Consider the following 17,855-nt stretch of genomic DNA (forward strand, 5'->3'; position numbering starts at 1 on the left):
TACTTTTCTTACTTGTTACTTATAATGGTACGGGAAAAAATTGTTACCAAATGACGACCTCATCCTCAATAGGACAAGTGTTGTGGGACTATACGAATTACGAAGTGTCCATCTCAAGAAGGCAAGGCAAATACCAATAAAACTAATGCAGACAAACAAAAACAACATAAATGCCTACATTTATGTGGTTGCAGCATTTATATTGATACCTTGTCTCATATATATGGTTATATCAAATACCTAACGGTAATCATCGAAGAAGAATCTTTAGAGCATCATCATCATCATATTGTCATATTGAGTTATTGACTATCGAGTAAGATCCAAAACAACAAAAGAACCAGAGTTTATGAATCAAATTGGGTCTTCAAGCTCAAGAATCAAGGCCATGAATGATTAAATTTAATCATATTCTTTTGTAATACACATGTTCTGCAGTTTTATCACTCTTTTGTAACCTTTATAATAATCAAACTAGACATATTAACAAATTTATATTTGTTAAAACTTTAGGGGATAATTCAAAAACCTGTAAAGTACTAGGGCAAAAAATCAGACTTTGACTCATAAAACGTAAAAATAAAAACGGATCCGAATACCAAATTAATGACATGAATTTCATAAAAATAACAAATTAAAATGCAGAGACAAAATTAAAGTCCATTAAATATAAAACGTTAAAATCCGTTACAATATTGGAAACAGCAAAAAAAAAAAAAAAGGTCACAGAGAAGAATTTTAGGGTTATTTTCGATTGAGCAGAGTAATTTATTCTTCTTCTTCTTCGTCTTGTTCAAATCGTGTTTCTTGTTTTGATTTTATATTTCAAAATCCAAACTTTTTGTGATTCCAAGGTAGCTAGTTCCAAAGCTCAATGTCTACGGCTGCGGTGGCTGGAACTGGCTTACGGGAGAAGACGGCAGCGTCACTGGTCAATTCCTTCCGATTAGCGTCGGTCACTCAACGTTTACGTTACCACATTCAAACCGGAGCTAAGGGTGATGCTAAGGAGTTTCAGATCTGTTGCATCTCTTTCGCTAAGTAAATTTCTCTCTTCACTAATCGCGTTGCATATAGATATTAACATGCGTTGCACAACAATCCAAGCTTGTCTAAATTTGAGTATACCCTTTGGTTTCTTATTCTCTGGGTTTTGATTTTCTTATGTCAATTTTTAATTTTTTTTTTTGATGAATTGCTTATTGCTCTGTTCAGAGGCATTGATTTTGCTATAGCGAATAATGATATTCCTAAGAAGGTTGAAGAGTTTCCCTGGTTGCTCAAACAGGTTATTTCTTGATTAAGATATGGATTTTTGACTGAATTAATGGAGGCCATTGTTAGTGTACTGATGATAGTGTGTGTGTTATGTGATGTAGGTGTGTCGACATGGAACTGATGTGTACACTAAGACGGCGGTTATGGTGCTGATGATCTCTATTAAGGTAACAGAGACTGCTTCTGTGTAGTGTTTGGATTAGTAATCTGTAGAATGCTGCTGTTCTGTGAATAAGTACATTTTTGTTTAGAAAAGAGAAGCCTTTTGTTTAGATTTCATGTGGGTTGGAATGTTTGAGGTTAAAAGGTTTTCAATTTAACACCATCTATATGGTAACTCATTTGGTTTTGACATATAATGCTTGATTTTTGTTGATGTCACAGCATGCTTGTCATTTGGGATGGTTTTCGGATAGAGAGAGTCAAGAACTTATCGCTCTGGCTGATGAGGTCTGTTTTCTTACGAATCATGGCATAAATCAGATAGCAGGTTATTTGGATTTTGAGGATACTAATGTTTTCTTTCTTATTCAGATAAGGACTTGTTTTGGGAGTTCTGGAAGCACTAGCCCTGGTATCAATTGTCCTGGCAGTACATTTTCGCAGATCATGGAGAGGTAGGTTTTGCTTTTCACTGTGTGGCTTTGTTGATTGACAGATTGATTTACTCTAGCAGTTTATTAGGAGCGTGAATATTTCCAAAATTTTATCACAAGCTAGTTAAGCAGTACCAAAAACTTCTTGGATAGAATGGTATTCAGTGGATACAAATCTAACAGTTGGTTGAAATTTATTTCTTTCTGATCCCAGGTTCTATCCATTTGTAAAGCTTGGGCATGTCCTTGTTTCTTTTGAAGTGAAGGTGAGCCTTTCTTCTGTTCTAAACATCTGTTTCTGATATGTTATCCTCTAAGTGTGCTCTTTTTTTTGGCTTTCATTACATGACAGGCTGGCTATACAATGCTGGCGCATGATTTTCATATCTCAAAGACTATGCCACACTCACTCCAAGAGAAAATTGTATGTATGGCTCATCTATTAGTCATTCGATATCTCATTCTGGGTCTCTCTATAATAGATTCTATCTTTATCTGTGCAATTAGGTGGCCATGTGAATTTAACCATTGCTTGCATTCTATCCAACAGTCCTTCATATGTACTTCGAATCTGTTTCATCTTGTTGATGTGCCCATTCTCTGCGCCTTTTGGTTAGCATATGATTTCTTACACCAGATTCTTGTTTGCTCTTCAGCGGTTATTTGTTGCCCAGACAGACTACATAGACACGTCTGCCTGTATTTCAAATCCTCCAGAAGTCAGGTATGAGATTTTTTTTTGCTATTTTTCCTCACTGACCCGAAATGTGATCCAATGTAACTTTCCTGGCTTTCGTATGAAAATTGCAGCTTCCTGCTAAATGGAAAGGGGGTTGAGAAGAGAGTTAATATTGCAATGGTTTGTGCAGTTAATTAGATTCGTTTCTCTGAACTGGTTATGTGCATGTTTATGTCAATTTTTTTTTTTCCAGGATACAGGGCCTCAACTCCCTACAAATGTTACTGCACAGCTGAAATACGGAACTAATCTTCTCCAAGTGATGGGGAATTTTAAAGGTATCTATTCAATTATATATATTTTTCTGTTGTCCATGTTTTTTTAATTAATATCTTATTAAGTTGCTTGATTGTTCAAAGGAAATTACATCATCATAATTGCTTTTACGGGACTGGTAGTGCCGCCTGAAAAACCAGTTCTTAAAGATTACCTTCAGTCCGGAGTCATTGAATCAAGTCCAGGTAATTCAAGAGCATAATATAGGAGAGATGAGCATTTTTCTTTATTGCTCTGTAATATTCCACTTTGAATCCTTCAATGACTTGCAACCACATAACTGTAAGATTTTTTTCCAATCTAATCGCTCTGTACTTTTTTTTACCTGTCTATAGATTCAGACATCATTGAGGGGCCATCACGAGTATCTCTCAATTGTCCTATAAGGTACCACTTTTACTTTTTAACTGTGCTATGTTATGGTTTTTTTGCGTCAGTGATATAGTCTCCAATAAACAGTCGCAAGCGGATCAAGCTTCCAGTCAAGGGCCAGTTATGTAAACATCTTCAGGTGATGCAACCAAATATCAAGCGATAACTGTTTTTCCATCCTTTTAGATTAGCATACAGTGTTTTAATGTGGGTGTTACCTTATTTTTCTCTTAATATTTGTTAGTGATGTGGTACTTTCTGCTGCAGTGTTTTGATTTCTCAAATTATGTCCACATAAATATGAGAAACCCATCCTGGCGCTGCCCGCATTGCAATCAACCTGTTTGCTACCCCGACATTCGTTTAGATCAAAACATGGCCAAGGCAAGTAGCTATCTATGTCGTAGTTTGATTACTGCTACATTTTTAAGTTGCAACTTAATACTGATAACTTGTCTCATATCATATCCTTAGATATTAAAAGATGTGGAATATAATGCTGCTGCTGTAATCATCGATGCTGATGGTACATGGAAGGTTACAAAGAAAACTGGCGAGACCCCGGAACCTGTGCGTGAGATCATTCATGATCTAGAAGACCCAATGAGCTTGTTAAACTCTGGTCCAGTTGTTTTGGATCTTACGGGGGATGATGATGCTGAAATGGAAGTTTTTGGTAACAACAAGATTGAGGACCGGAAGCCCTGTATGTCTGATGCTCAGGGTCAATCTAATAATAACAACACAAATAAAGATGCTTCAAACGATGATTACTGTTCGATATTCGATATCTCTGATGTGATCGCATTTGACCCAGTGATATTATCTGCTTTGGGAAACACTGAGCCACAACCGCATCAAGCTTTGAATACTGGAACTGGTCAACAATACTCCAACTTATCCCAAATACCAATGTCCATAGATCCAATGCAGGTACCTGTGCCATTCTCGCAGACACCATCTCCAAGAGATAGACCAGCAACTACTTCCACTGTCTTCACCATACCGAATCCCTCTCCACAATTCTCTCAGGTTCATGCTTCACCTGTTACGCCCACCGGAACATATCTTGGTAGAACCTCTAGTCCGAGATGGAACCAGACTTATTCATCTCAAGCGCCATCAATGACAACTCCATATAAGGTTTGTGATTTCGTTTGAGATACTGGATTCTTTTCTTGAGTATTCGTATGTTGACGATATGTGTTCCTTGCAGAGCCGGAGGGTCCCAGTTCCAGTAACGAGCCAGTCGGCAGTGAATGTATCGTCTTATGTTCAGTCTCAGCATGTCCCTAGAGTACTCAGCCAGCCTAATAGTTATGGCATCAGAGGTCTAACCAGTAGCCATGCAAGCACTCAAAGGCAGCACCCAACTGGTCCCACTGTTCAATCTGTTTCTCGAACCAGTGACCTAATGGATGTAGACTTGACCGTTCCTGATACATCCAACTGGCGCCCAAGGATGCGAGGCAGTCTTGGGTCCGGTTCTCATTCCACTGCTCTTGACCACATGATAATCCGACCTACCCAACAGTCTCAAACTTCCACAAGGCTTAACAGTTCACAGCCGGTTCAGACACCATCGGTTCAAACGTCTCAAGCTCAGTCACCTTTTTCAACGGCTGCCTATAGAACCGAGACAGTTTTAGGAAACCAAAACAATCCGGTGCCCGCACCTCCTGGCTCTGTAAGGCCTACTGGACCGACATCTTCATGGAGAACTTGAGAGGCTAGAACAAGGAGAAGTTGGTACTTAGGAGGTAGGACACAACACTTAACTTAATAAACTTAGTAATTTCCCACGGGCATGAACAGAGTTTACTTTGTATTTAGCTTGCTGTTAACTTGTAGTGACGATCAAAATTTCATAATCATTGGCGCAAACCGATCTAAACCAACAGTTTGGTTTATGGTTTTATTGGACTCATGAGTTATAAAGAATTGTTGGTATGGGTTCGATCAAATTGGTTGAGAAGGTTCCATTTCTTCTATAACCCTTTTGTTTTGGAATAGATATATAATTTTCTTTTAAAAAGTACCACAAAATTAAAAATACTATAGCTTAGAAAAATTTCTAACAGTACTATAAAATTTGGGTTTAGGAAGGTTCCTATACGTTTTGAAGGTTTGTTAAATCATTTAAAACCCTTCGTAATTTATTAGAAACCATTCAAGATTTAAGTAGTAATTTTAGAAAACGATCGAAACATAAAATGTGAATTGTTTTAGAATCGCGCATTAATTTTTGTCACATTATTAAGACTCAGATTTTGACGTTAATAATCAATATGCCTAATCAAAGCTTAAATTCAACACACATTCCCAAAAAAAAAGACGGATAAAATATGAAAATTCAAGGCATAAATAAACATTTGTAAAATGTCGTAACTGTTACATTCGTTTCAAATCTATTCTATACACTTGTGTCTTGTCTCTTGGGAGATGTGGGTAAGTGGAGTGATTAACACCTTAATCAGCTTTAAGTAATTACACCGTGCATGCATTAATTAACATAATTAGTCGTCAGAGATTAGAGAAACTGGAGAGGAACTGAAGTTGCCTGAGGAGAGGATTAAGAGTCTCCATGAGCTTCTCACAAGGATGGTTATGAATGCCTTCGTAGGTCGTTACGACGACGTTTGGATCTTTTGCCAATCTCTGCACTTGTTTCTTCACGTTGCATGTGTGGTACGTACATCTGTAATAGCTCCTGCATTTTGTGAAACAAGATTAATTAATAGTTTGATCTATTCTTTTTTCTTCTTTTTTAAAATCTTAATTCATATGAAAAATAAGTCGGAAGTTTTGGGTGTCTATGTATAAGACTGATTTTCATCTTCATGAATAACTCTTACGAAATGTCATGAAACTATATTTTTATTTATTTATTATTTTTTTTTTTATGAAACTATATATTATTTTATGCTAAAAGAGTAAATAACTTATAAAATGAAGAGGTTTCGGATTTACATGATCTAGACTTTGGTTCCTCCACAAATCACTTTTTTCATTTCGATGAAGCCTTCATATATATGAGACGTAAGCCCATAAGAAACTATATTTTTTATACTGATACATAGTTTTTCTTGAACTAATTAAGATCATTTTCTTGACAAGAATATTGATGGATTCACATAGAGTCAATCATCCCTTTCCAAACAATTCATACTCGGATTTGGTAGCACATTAAGAGAATCCCTATATCAGGTTTATACATTTTTGTAAAATTATATAATTGCATATTAACTATATCTAGGATAATCAAATTATACATATATATATAAAAAAAAAGATAATATAGGATTATCATTTTTTAAAATCATAGTTCATGCTTTGTTTTCGAAAATTATCACATCATAAATTTTCCAATAATACGACAGATCTTAGGCTTAATTAGAAAGAGAGGTTGATTTCGTTACAACTATTCCTATCTAAACCAAAAAATTATGGCAATTTTGCAACTAAAAGATACATTTTTTATAGACTATGTATATATTCTTTAGTGTGAAACACAAGACTAGATCGTACGTGCTGGTTGTTAAGCTAACAAATGTTTTGTAGCCATGAAAGTTTTTGGTCGATCCATATTTGGAAATCAATTTTAATATGATGTCATAGATTCACGTATATACACACTAAGTAATACAACTATACAAGCATATGGTGGGTAAAAGTACCTGGGATGAGCATTGTGCTTGACAGATTTCTGGCCATATTTTCGCCAACGATAACCATCATCAAGAACATCATCATCACTCCTCGTTTGAAACGCAATCCTTGGAACTTTCCTCGATCTCTTCTCTTTCTCTTTCTTCTTCCCTTTCTCTCCTATTTGATCATTCTCAGGTGCCGGTGGCGGCACATGCACATGAAAGCTTTCTGGATACCAAGAAGAAGAAGAGGAAGGCTCTACTTCGCCGGAAAATGTTAACGGAGGCATCATCATTAGGGTTTTGTCTACAAAGGCAGAGAAGGTGTTGTTGTTTTCGACATCTAGGCTTAACATATGATTTATGTCTTCTCTTTCCATTGTTATAAGTCTCTTTATCTCTCTATCTTTCACTATATTTATAGATGTGTAATGATAGATTGTGAAGAATAAGAGGAGAAGAAGAAGAAGTAAGGGTAAAAGGGCATTGAGGCCAACTAAGTTCACCTAATTTTCTGTTCAACTGCTTTTTACTTCCATTTAGTTTCCTTGTGTCATTAAACTTTTATTATTATCTCCCTCATTTTTCCTATCTCTTTTTTTCTTCTTCTTCTTTTTTATATGAGAGATTGTATTGGCTTGGTATAACATATATGTGTCGTCATGATGAAGTAAATTTTCAATGACAATACTACTCGATATACGTACCTAAAATATCTTTAAGTAATTAGAATTAATTAGTGTTTTAAGTCCTAACTCATATGGATATATATGTTAATTAAAAGTTTGAAAGATCGTCAAATTGTACTTGATTAAACTATGTAAAAAAAAAAACTAATTTCAAGTGACTTTTGTTTTTGTTTTTTTCTTTCGTACACATGAGTAAATTATACTGTAAGATCATATATACTCTCACTATATACTAGTAAACCATTGAATCCTATCAATTTAATTGAAATGCTAGTACTTAAAGGTGTAGTTGACATTGCATACATACACCATAAATGGGATGTTCAGGTCGAATTTAGAGTCAAATAATCAATGTAACTTGGTAAGTAGAATGATTTGTCCTATAGAAGATGAAGATAAATAATTACATTGGCTCTCGTTCGTTTCGGATTAAACCAAACAAGAATCGGATATCCATTTGATGCTACTGATCTCATCTAAAAAATCATCAATTTCTGTCTGTCTCAAAACGTAAATATACATGAATAAAGCAACACATCTTAACATGTAAATGTAAATGATCACTATGGTTAAGTCGAAAGTAATCCATGACAAATACAATTTTTTAAATTTAACTTTATCTAATATTTTGGTTAATCTTTAAATGAATAGATAAAACTAAACCATCTAAATGATACCCGATATCATAAACTATAGCCTTTTAATTAGTTTTTTTTTACTTATCTCTCATACAATTAAAGTGGCACTCTAAATACGAATAAACGACGACTAATTCAACTTAATCATGTTATTATGGTTGTAGTGGTTAAGAATCTTATTTGACTCCCAAAATAAGTTAAGCTTCTTTTACTCTATATGTAAACACGTGGAAGTTTCCCTTGACCTATAATGAATGCTACATATGTAAATTAACATAAACCTCACTGTAAGACTTACTTTATATGCGAAGATGAATGCATGTGTTTTTTTTTCCTTCCTCATCTTTTTATTAGGAAAAAAAAATTATAAAATTGAAAGATAAATGTTTTCAGTTTTGGTGGCATCAAAGGAAGATGGAAGGTTATTAATTGGGAAATTTGGTCGAGCTTAAGCATTTCTAGGAATCTCGAAATACTTTTTGATTGGCCATATAAAGTTTTACGAGATCATTTTCTTGTTTTGTCTTCACTCAAACAAATTCGAAAATCACTTTTTAATAAATCATTTATCTTAAAACCATTCCAACCAAATAAGCTTAATTATAAAATTTATTGATTCAATAGGTAAAATTTGTTGTTATAACTAGCCACTTAATTTTCTAAACCTATTTTTTTTTTTGTCGTTTGGATTTATTATTTATTGCAAATTATGAGAACTGTTACATAGACGATTCTACAACGGACAATTCCTTCCGACCCTTATTAGATTCACACATACGACATTTCCTTCTTCATGCTCTTGATGGACACCTTCAATGATCACGACCTGACGACACTTCCCTCTCTGCGTAGAATCCTGGCGAACGGCTATAATTGTACATCGCTGGAGATCTCCTGCACACTTGCCTCTATTAATCTGCAAATTTGTTAATAAATCGCAGTATATGGGACTCGAACTCCATGGTGTAGAATGCATTAATTAACCCTTAGTCAACCAATGAGCCAAAAAAGCTTCCACTCTAAACCTATTCTTATGCACCACATTTTTTTTTCAATATTTAGGTTGAGAAACCCTTAATATAAGTTAAAGCTGGTTCTAGAGTTAGGCCCAATGGCCCATAAACCCTTTTGTTTCTCTCTTTATCTCCTCTCTCGCGAACTCTGAGGAGAAGAAAGATCACGGACGATTCCAATGGCGTCGATTCTGGGGGATTTACCTTCCTTCGATCCTCACAATTTCAGTCAACATCGTCCCTCCGATCCTTCTAATCCCTCTGTTAGTTTCTTCCCCAATTCTCATCTTCGATTTTTTCTTTCTTCCAATTCTTCAACTCTCGGATGAAAATTTCAGATGTCTTCTGATTCTGTTTTGTCTGAATTCGTATGAGAACTCTTTTTATACAGATCTGAGTTCGGTTTACTTTGGTCGTATTGAAAAAAATGTTGATCCAATTTTGATAATTCAAATTGTTCAATGAGAAAGTAATTCGAATGTGTATCTAGGTTTGCTTGTTTACTTGATCTGATCCAAAAGTTCCATGTTTTCATCGATTTTGCTGTTGGATCTTGTGAGAAACCTAGACAAAAAGTAGCCATTTTTGACAGATTTATTGATCTTAGAATCATAATTCTGTTCCCAATTGGTTCCCATTGGCCTTAATTTAGCTGCTAAGTGACTAAGGAGTATGCAAGTTTTCATTTTTCTTGCAAATTCCAATTAGCTTGTCTCAGTTAAAGATTATATTTTTGATCAGTTATCGAAGATTTGAGTTTTGTTCATGTTTTCTTGCAGAGGATGGTTCCTACCACCTATCGTCCTACTCACAATCGTACACTTCCACCACCAGATCAAGGTGAAACAAAATTGCAGTTTTTTATTTATTTTAAATCTTGCGTGTTCTTCGGCTAGAGATTTTAGAACTTTGTTACATTTTGTAGTCTAAAATTGGCCTTTTAAAGTTGTGATCTTGGCTAGAGACTGATCTTGAACTTGCTTTGATTGAGCAATCTAGTTACTGTCTTTACCATGGATCACTTCTTAGAATCTCTAGGCAAATTGTTGTTAATCGGATTCAACAGTCTCCAATTTTCACGGGTCACGTCTATGTTTTTGTTTGTTTTGGTTGTAGTGATAACTACAGAAGTGAAAAACATACTTATACGCAGCTTCTATCAACGAGCTGAAGAAAAGGTAAAACAACTCTCATTCCTCATAGTTTGTGATTCTTTGATTCAAATCACCGTTGTTTCCCTCGTATATATAGTTCGTAGGAAAATAGACAAAAGAAAACGATATAGAACAAATCTTGAACTTCTTCAGATAACAAATCTGTTGATTTTTGGTTGTGAATTATCCAAAATCTTTATGTTTTTTTTTGTCAAATTTTTCATTTGCAGTTAAGACCAAAGAGACCGGCTACAGATCATCTGGCAGCCGAGCACGTGAACAAGCATTTCCGCGCCGCGTCTTCTTCATCTTCTACTCAGGGCTTATAAAAAACTTACCCTGGTGAGCCTATGATAATGGTCATTGTGTATGAGTTCTTATTAGCATTTTCAATGTAGAGAAAGAAAGAAAGAAAGATAAGAGCAGTTCATGTAGAGAAATTGTGTATGTACATATTTCAAATCGAAGAGTATCATATGCAAGGCTAAACCGCATGTGTTGAGAAAGTTACGGGCCCAATATCAGTCTTAAACAGGTCAATTCGATATTATTGTTCAATTTAAGACAAATTAAAGACCCGGAATACTTTTCAAACCAAATTAACAAAGAATTAAAATGTGGTTGAGAACAGAACCCCCTAAATAGAAACTTCCTAATTCGTCGTCTTCTTCCAACTTGACTCTGCTACTTCAATTCTGACCTCATTTCACGGGAAAATGACAATCTGTACGAAAAAAAGCCATTGGTCCTTTGAATTTTCTCCTCTAATTGGTATATTTCAGTACAAATTACATTCCAATATCTTGAAATTTCTCTTGCTTCAATACATTCAAGTTCAAGCATTGTGAGCTCTTATGGCTTCTTCTTCTTCTTCTTCTTCGTTTCACATAAGGAGATACCATGTCTTTCCGAGCTTCCACGGTGAAGATGTCCGTAGAGGGTTTCTCAGTCATTTGCACTATCATTTTGCAAGCAAAGGTATCATGACGTTCAATGATCAGAAGATCGAGAGAGGCCATACGATCGGACCTGAGCTCGTACGAGCGATTAGAGAATCTAGAGTCTCGATTGTGGTGCTCTCGAAGAGGTACGCTTCTTCCAGCTGGTGTTTAGATGAACTGCTTGAAATCTTGAAGTGCAAAGAAGATGATGGGCAGATTGTGTTGACCATTTTTTACCAAGTTGATCCGTCCGATGTACGGAAACAGAGGGGAGACTTCGGGAGCGCTTTTGAGATAACTTGTCAAGGGAAACCGGAGGAGGTGAAGCTGAGATGGAGCAATGCTTTGGCACATGTTGCAACCATTGCTGGGGAACATTCTCTTCATTGGTATGTCTCAATGAATTTATGGTTTTATCTACCTCAAGCAATAATTCATTTTTTTTTTTTTGTAATTTAGACCAACCAAAGCGATTTTGTTTTGCTTTCGCTAGGCCTAATGAAACAGAGATGATCCAAAAGATTGCTACAGATGTTTCAAACAAACTCAATCTTACACCGTTGAGGGATTTTGACGGGATGGTGGGACTTGAAGCTCACTTGACAAAACTGCACTCTTTGTTATGGCTCGGTTGTGATGATGCAAAGCCAAAGATGATTGGTATTTGGGGTCTTGCAGGGATTGGTAAGACTACCATTGCTAGAGCTTTATTCAACAGACTCTCTAGTAGTTTTCAGCTTAATTGTTTTATGGACAACCTCAAGGGAAGTTTTAAGAGCGTAATGGATGTTGATGATTATTATTCCAAATTGTCTCTGCAAACCCAACTTCTGTCTAAGATTTTGAACCAGGAGGATATGAAGACATATGATTTAGGTGCAATAAAAGAATGGCTACAAGATCAAAGAGTGCTTATCATTCTTGATGATGTAGATGATCTAGAGCAATTAGAGGCCTTGGCTAAAGAACTTTCTTGGTTTGGTTCTGGAAGTCGGATCATCGTTACCACAGAAGATAATAAGATTTTGAAGGCACATGGGATTCAGGATATCTACCATGTGGATTATCCATCCGAGAAAGAAGCTCTTGAGATCTTATGTCGATCTGCATTCAAACAAAGCTCTGTACCATATGGTTTTGAAGAGCTCGCCAATAAAGTAGCTGCGTTTTGCGGTAAACTTCCATTAGCCCTTTGTGTTGTGGGTTCATCTCTGCATGGTGAGACCAAATACGAGTGGGAACTTCAATTATCTAGGATCAAAGCTAGTCTTGATGGAAAAATCGAGACCATTTTAAAAGTGGGATATGACAGATTGTCAGAGAAAGATCAATCTCTATTCCTTCACATTGCATGCTTCTTCAACAATGAAGTCGTTTTGGTCATGTGATATCTATGCTTTCTGACAGTAACTTGGATGTTGGAAATGGGTTAAAGCTCCTAGCCGATAAATCTCTCGTGCATATATCTACCGATGGGCGTATAGTGATGCACCACTATCTACTACAAAAACTGGGTAGACAGATAGTTCTTGAGCGTCAATTTTTAATTGAGGCCGCCGAGATTCGTGATGTACTGACAAACAAAACAGTAAGTTTAAGTTCTTACATATATATATTTTCATAGATATTGCGTATTGATTTTTAGTGATAAAATAATCTCATCAGTCTTCTTTGGCAATATTGGTAGGGTACTGGATCAGTCATAGGTATATCATTTGATACATCCAAGATCGGAAAAGTTTCTGTAAGTAAGGGTGCTTTTGAAGGAATGTGTAATCTCCAGTTCCTAAGAATCTATAGTAGTTTGTTTGGTGGTGAAGGTACTTTGCAAATACCAAAATCTATGAAGTATCTACCCGAGAATCTTAAGTTACTACATTGGGAACATTACCCAAGAAAAAGTCGTCTTCCTCTGAGATTCCAGCCGGAACGTCTCGTGGAACTCCATATGCCACACAGCAATCTCGAGGGAGGAATCAAGGTTGGTATTTATTTGATTATTCTTTCTAGTGCTTCAAATGATTCAATCTAAATGTAAGAAATATTTTCTCATTTGTTGTGTTTAACATGCAGCCCCTTCCTAACCTCAAGAGCATAGATCTTAGCTTTTCCTCTAGATTGAAAGAAATCCCAAATCTTTCAAATGCTACTAATCTCGAGACATTGACACTTGTGAGGTGCACAAGTTTGACAGAGCTTCCCTTCTCTATTTCGAATTTACACAAACTGAGTAAGTTGAAGATGAGGGTTTGCGAAAAGCTAAGAGTTATTCCCACCAACATTAACTTAGCATCTCTTGAGGAAGTCGACATGAATTATTGCTCGCAATTGAGTAGTTTTCCAGATATCTCCAGTAACATTAAGACTCTTGGTGTCGGAAATACAAAGATAGAAGATGTCCCTCCATCAGTTGCTGGATGTTGGTCTCGTCTTGACTGCCTTGAGATTGGCAGCAGAAGCCTCAATAGATTAACACATGCCCCACATAGTATAACTTGGCTAGATCTTAGCAACAGCAATATAAAGAGGATTCCAGATTGCGTCATAAGTCTCCCGCATCTAAAAGAACTTATCGTCGAAAACTGCCAAAAGCTCGTGACAATTCCGGCTCTTCCCCCGTCGCTCAAGTCCCTAAATGCAAACGAATGTGTATCACTCGAGAGAGTATGTTTCTATTTCCATAACCCAACCAAGATACTCACATTCTACAACTGTTTGAAACTGGATGAAGAAGCAAGAAGAGGAATCACACAACAATCAATTCACGATTACATATGCTTACCAGGCAAAAAAATCCCTGCAGAGTTCACTCAGAAAGCTACAGGGAAATCCATAACTATCCCTCTGGCTACGGGTACTCTCTCTGCTTCCTCAAGGTTTAAGGCTTGCTTTCTGATTTCACCAACTATGGGCTACCAAGGATATCTTTATATAAGTTGTAGTCTAAGAAGCAAAGGTGGTGTTACAGATTACAACTGCAATTCAGTACGGCTTTCAGATATGGCTCCTCGGTCAGAACATCTGTTTATATTTGATGACTTGTTTGGCCAACGATACAGATGGCATAAAGTGGATGTGACTATGAGTGAGATTATATTGGAGTTCAGCTCCATAGACAAGATTATTGAGTGTGGTGTACAAATCATGACAGAGGAAGCTGAGGGTAGCAGCAGCAGCGAATTGGACAACTTTGAAACTGAAATTAGCAGAAGCCAAGTGGACAACTATGAAACTGAGAGTAGCAGGCTAGCAGCAGCAGCGAAGGTGGAGATGGTGATGGAGACTATGAAGCAGAAGGTTTCAAGTTCTCTCAAGTTGAAAATATCAAAACCAGTAAACATAGGTTTTAGGATTTGGGTTAGGAAGCTTGGTCTGAAAGAGAAGAAGATGAATACGAAAGAGCAGAATTCTCGTGGAGTCTCATGAGACCAAACCAGTTTTGGTACTTTCTTAGCTCCTTCACCATCTTCATAAGGTACTATCTCGTAAAATATCAGATGGAGATGGAGATTATGAGCCTCATAGTAAAGATGAAAACATCATAGGTTGTTGGATTTAGTTTGGGTAGAAGAAGAATACAAAACCTACAACTTAGGTTGTAGGATTCGGTCAGGGGAAGAAGATATAACTTCCATTATATTGTTAAATTTTTAGAGAGATAGGAATATATGATCCTAGATATTACTAGTCTGTTACTTATATATATATATATATATATATATATATATATGTGAAAATATTTATGCTTTTCATCTGTAAAGGCTTGATGGATTACTAATTCTGGACATTAGCCTTAGAAATATCGAGGTTATTCTTTTTGAAATGTTCCCCCTCATTCTTAAGCTTGGGTATTGTTTCATGCAGTAGCGTATAGAGTGGATCATTTCCAAGCTAGTCCATAAGTTGATGGAATTTGATCAATTTTCAAGTCATGGGTCTTAGTATTATGGATATGGTAACACACTAAGAGCATCTCAAAAGGGAGATTCTCTGAAATATTTGTGATCGGTTCTCTTGTTCATTTGGCAAAAATATAAATAAAAACATATCTAAAATGAGAGAATCGTCTCTCTTCAGAGAGATTTGGGCAATTGAGAGAACCGTACACGTGGCGATCTCTGATTGGAGCATTATTTTTAACAAAACAAAAAAAAAAAAGTCTTGTGTAAAAAAAACAAACCCGATTGTTTCTCTCTCTCTCGCGAAGCCGATCGACGCGACGCGGTTATGGTGTGTGGCGAAGAACAACGCGGTTGATTCGTCGCTACAGACGGCGATTGAGTGGGCTTGTGGACAAGGCGGCGCTGATTGTGGTCCGATTCAGCAAGGTGAACCTTGTAACGACCCGACGGATGTTTAGAAAATGGCGTCGTTTGTTTTCAACAATTATTCTGTGAAGAACGGCGAAGAGGACGAGGCTTGCAATTTCAACAATAACGCTGCTCTTACTTCACTCAATCCCAGTAAAATCTTTCTTCTAAAATCGAAATCTTATATCTGTTAGGGTAGTGGAATCAGGATTATAATGATGATCTCTTGTTTTAGATTCAGATTTGATACATTTGTGCATCTTTTTGAAGTAATCTTCCACCATTGTGTGTGTTTTCAGGTCAGGGAACTTGCAAATATCCTTCGAGGTAATCAATTTCAAACTATCTTTGATCAATTTAGATTTATGAAAGATGGTTTGGTGATTTTGAGTTCTTCAATATCAGTTTCCTTAATAAGAGCTAATCTTGTTTTGGTAAGAATGTAATTGGTTCTTAGATTATTCAATACGTGAATGGGATTGTCTTTTTGTCTGGCATTTTGATTTTTTATATTCTATGGAATTTGTAGTGATCTTTCTTTCTGTCAATGAACTTATATGGTTTTGGACAACGAAGCTGTTTAGGATATCTGTTTCTGCACCCTCAAGCTAGCCACTCTAACTTATAAGTCAACTGTTTCATCTAGTTTCGCTTAGAAGAATGAAGGAGGATGAAGGTTTTTTTTGCAGTCATTAGCAACCATATCCTGTTCTTTACGAGAAGCCTGGTAAGGAGGATGAAGGTTTTTTTTTTAATCTATAGAACTCTTTTATCTGGATCTTGACATCATGACTCATGTCATTTTTCAGGGGATTTTGTTGCCCAGATTAAGTTCACAGTTTTGCTGATGCCAAATGGATCGGATAGGATCACTTCACATACACTTCAGGAGCTTGATACTAAGACCAGTGAAGACCCTGAGATCATAGGGTGGTTAGCCTTGGGTATCAAGAAGAAGAAAGGTAAGAACTTAGAAATAAATTTCCAGACTTTGACCTTATATAATGAGATCCACATGTTGACTAAAAAGATTCAATTTGGTGTTTTGCAGCCAAGAAAGCAGGAGAGAAAAGAGAGGTTTCAACAGAGGCTGAGCCAATGGACGCAAGTAGTGATGCTCAAGAATGAGTAGGAAGATTTGTCTTTGTTTCTTTTAAAGAATTTTTGAAACTTGAGGTACCTCTTTCTTTGTATGTTTGGGTTTCAAGAGTCTCATCTTAAACAAAATAAAAAAAACAACAAAAAAGTGTTTATCACCTTTGTGCATTTTTTTGCACAAAACACTTTTCATCATTGTTTCTCTGCTTGTCCTAAACGATATCTCATTTTCGAATCAAAAATACTTAGTGATTTCTAAACATAGTTTATTGTGTTACCTGAGAAAAACTTTCGACACTTGCATGTGCATGTTTGGAAAACTTTATGACAGGAGAAAAAAACTTAGCTCTCCCATAGTTGATGCTTATATAGAGTTTGTGATCGTGATATGCATCAACAATTAAAATTTGATTTGGTTGAGCATATATGGCAAAAATTTTGCAACAATCAACAGTACAACTAATCGTTATTCCGGTTTTGTTTTTGCAAATCTTTTTTTAAATGTTTGAAAATAATGTATGTTTAATATTTTTATAAATTACAATAATTATTAAGTTTTATGAAATAAAATTTTTAATAATTTTTTTTTTCCTAAGAGAACCCTACTAGAGAACCTACCATTAGACTATGAAAATTTTTTTATAAAATACAAAAGTTCTCATCTCACATTTTTTTTTTTTGTCGTCTAGATTTATTATTAATTGCAAATTATGAGAACTGTTACATAGACGATTCTACAACTGACAATTTCTGCCGACCCTTAGTAGATCCACGACAGACTACACTTCCTTCTTCATGGTCTTGATGAATACCTTTCAATGATCCACGACCTGGCGACACTTCTTTCTCTGCGTAGAATCCTGGCGCACGGCTATAATTGTACATCGCTGGAAATCTCCTGCACACTTACCTCTATTAATCTGCAAATTTGTTAATAAATCGCAATATCTGGGACTCGAACCCAGACCTCTTAGTGTAGAAGCATTAATCAACCCTTGGTCAACTAATGGAGCAAAAGGCTTCCACCATCTCACATTTTCAAAAAAAATTATATTAACAAGCTTTAAAAAATCAAATTCCAATATACCAATCAAAAAGTAG

At 36.0% G+C, this 17,855-nt stretch overlaps 4 protein-coding genes and 1 long non-coding RNA gene across 16 annotated transcripts; 4 read left to right on the plus strand and 1 right to left on the minus strand.

The window, feature by feature from the left end:
* The first annotated feature begins 724 nt into the window (after positions 1 to 724).
* Positions 725 to 5,252, plus strand: LOC9304657 (E4 SUMO-protein ligase PIAL2). The gene is made up of 17 exons (XM_002868539.2): positions 725 to 763; positions 855 to 1,041; positions 1,216 to 1,288; positions 1,380 to 1,445; positions 1,663 to 1,728; positions 1,813 to 1,895; positions 2,089 to 2,140; positions 2,227 to 2,298; positions 2,531 to 2,598; positions 2,685 to 2,733; positions 2,807 to 2,891; positions 2,973 to 3,074; positions 3,225 to 3,276; positions 3,349 to 3,400; positions 3,529 to 3,645; positions 3,736 to 4,404; positions 4,478 to 5,252. The coding sequence occupies exons 2-17, from the start codon at positions 875 to 877 to the stop codon at positions 4,985 to 4,987; spliced, it is 2,283 nt and encodes a 760-aa protein (XP_002868585.1). The 5' UTR covers positions 725 to 763; positions 855 to 874; the 3' UTR covers positions 4,988 to 5,252.
* A 357-nt stretch (positions 5,253 to 5,609) lies between these two features.
* LOC9304658 (probable WRKY transcription factor 24) lies at positions 5,610 to 7,348 on the minus strand. Its single transcript, XM_021019568.1, has 2 exons — positions 6,939 to 7,348; positions 5,610 to 5,971 (listed from the first exon to the last, which is right to left on the minus strand). Exons 1-2 carry the CDS (start codon positions 7,289 to 7,291, stop codon positions 5,785 to 5,787), a joined length of 540 nt encoding a protein of 179 aa, XP_020875227.1. The 5' UTR covers positions 7,292 to 7,348; the 3' UTR covers positions 5,610 to 5,784.
* Positions 7,349 to 9,308: 1,960 nt separating this feature from the next.
* On the plus strand, positions 9,309 to 10,894 carry LOC9306703. Its single transcript, XM_002868540.2, has 4 exons — positions 9,309 to 9,514; positions 10,031 to 10,091; positions 10,368 to 10,429; positions 10,636 to 10,894. The coding sequence occupies exons 1-4, from the start codon at positions 9,431 to 9,433 to the stop codon at positions 10,732 to 10,734; spliced, it is 306 nt and encodes a 101-aa protein (XP_002868586.1). The 5' UTR covers positions 9,309 to 9,430; the 3' UTR covers positions 10,735 to 10,894.
* Positions 10,895 to 11,006: 112 nt separating this feature from the next.
* On the plus strand, positions 11,007 to 15,169 carry LOC9304659 (disease resistance protein RML1A). The gene is given in 7 exon segments (XM_021019231.1): positions 11,007 to 11,735; positions 11,840 to 12,722; positions 12,725 to 12,934; positions 13,034 to 13,327; positions 13,420 to 14,589; positions 14,592 to 14,686; positions 14,688 to 15,169. Coding segments are annotated over 7 exon segments (3,213 nt in total). The 5' UTR covers positions 11,007 to 11,259; the 3' UTR covers positions 14,773 to 15,169.
* Positions 15,170 to 15,510: 341 nt separating this feature from the next.
* Positions 15,511 to 16,944, plus strand: LOC9304660. 12 transcript variants are annotated; one of them, XR_002330120.1, is made up of 5 exons: positions 15,511 to 15,851; positions 15,956 to 15,983; positions 16,186 to 16,383; positions 16,466 to 16,618; positions 16,708 to 16,944. It is a non-coding gene; the product is annotated as an uncharacterized LOC9304660 (long non-coding RNA). The 12 variants fall into 12 exon arrangements; XR_002330123.1 differs by having other exon boundaries at positions 16,233 to 16,383; XR_002330124.1 differs by having other exon boundaries at positions 16,241 to 16,383.
* The last annotated feature ends 911 nt before the right edge of the window (positions 16,945 to 17,855 follow it).

This window comes from Arabidopsis lyrata, assembly GCF_000004255.2.
Source record: "Arabidopsis lyrata subsp. lyrata unplaced genomic scaffold ARALYscaffold_7, whole genome shotgun sequence".
Lineage (NCBI taxonomy): Eukaryota > Viridiplantae > Streptophyta > Magnoliopsida > Brassicales > Brassicaceae > Arabidopsis > Arabidopsis lyrata.

Coding starts and splice junctions, on each gene's coding strand:
- LOC9306703 (XM_002868540.2), top strand. CDS start 9,431: ATGGCGTCGATTCTGGGGGATTTACCTTCCTTCGATCCTCACAATTTC. Junction 10,092..10,367: donor ACTTCCACCACCAGATCAAG/GTGAAACAAAAT, acceptor TTTTGGTTGTAG/TGATAACTACAGAAGTGAAA. Junction 10,430..10,635: donor ATCAACGAGCTGAAGAAAAG/GTAAAACAACTC, acceptor TTTCATTTGCAG/TTAAGACCAAAGAGACCGGC.
- LOC9304657 (XM_002868539.2), top strand. CDS start 875: ATGTCTACGGCTGCGGTGGCTGGAACTGGCTTACGGGAGAAGACGGCA. Junction 3,075..3,224: donor AGTCATTGAATCAAGTCCAG/GTAATTCAAGAG, acceptor ACCTGTCTATAG/ATTCAGACATCATTGAGGGG. Junction 3,277..3,348: donor TCTCTCAATTGTCCTATAAG/GTACCACTTTTA, acceptor TCCAATAAACAG/TCGCAAGCGGATCAAGCTTC.
- LOC9304658 (XM_021019568.1), bottom strand. CDS start 7,291: ATGGAAAGAGAAGACATAAATCATATGTTAAGCCTAGATGTCGAAAAC. Junction 5,972..6,938: donor AAGCACAATGCTCATCCCAG/GTACTTTTACCC, acceptor CACAAAATGCAG/GAGCTATTACAGATGTACGT.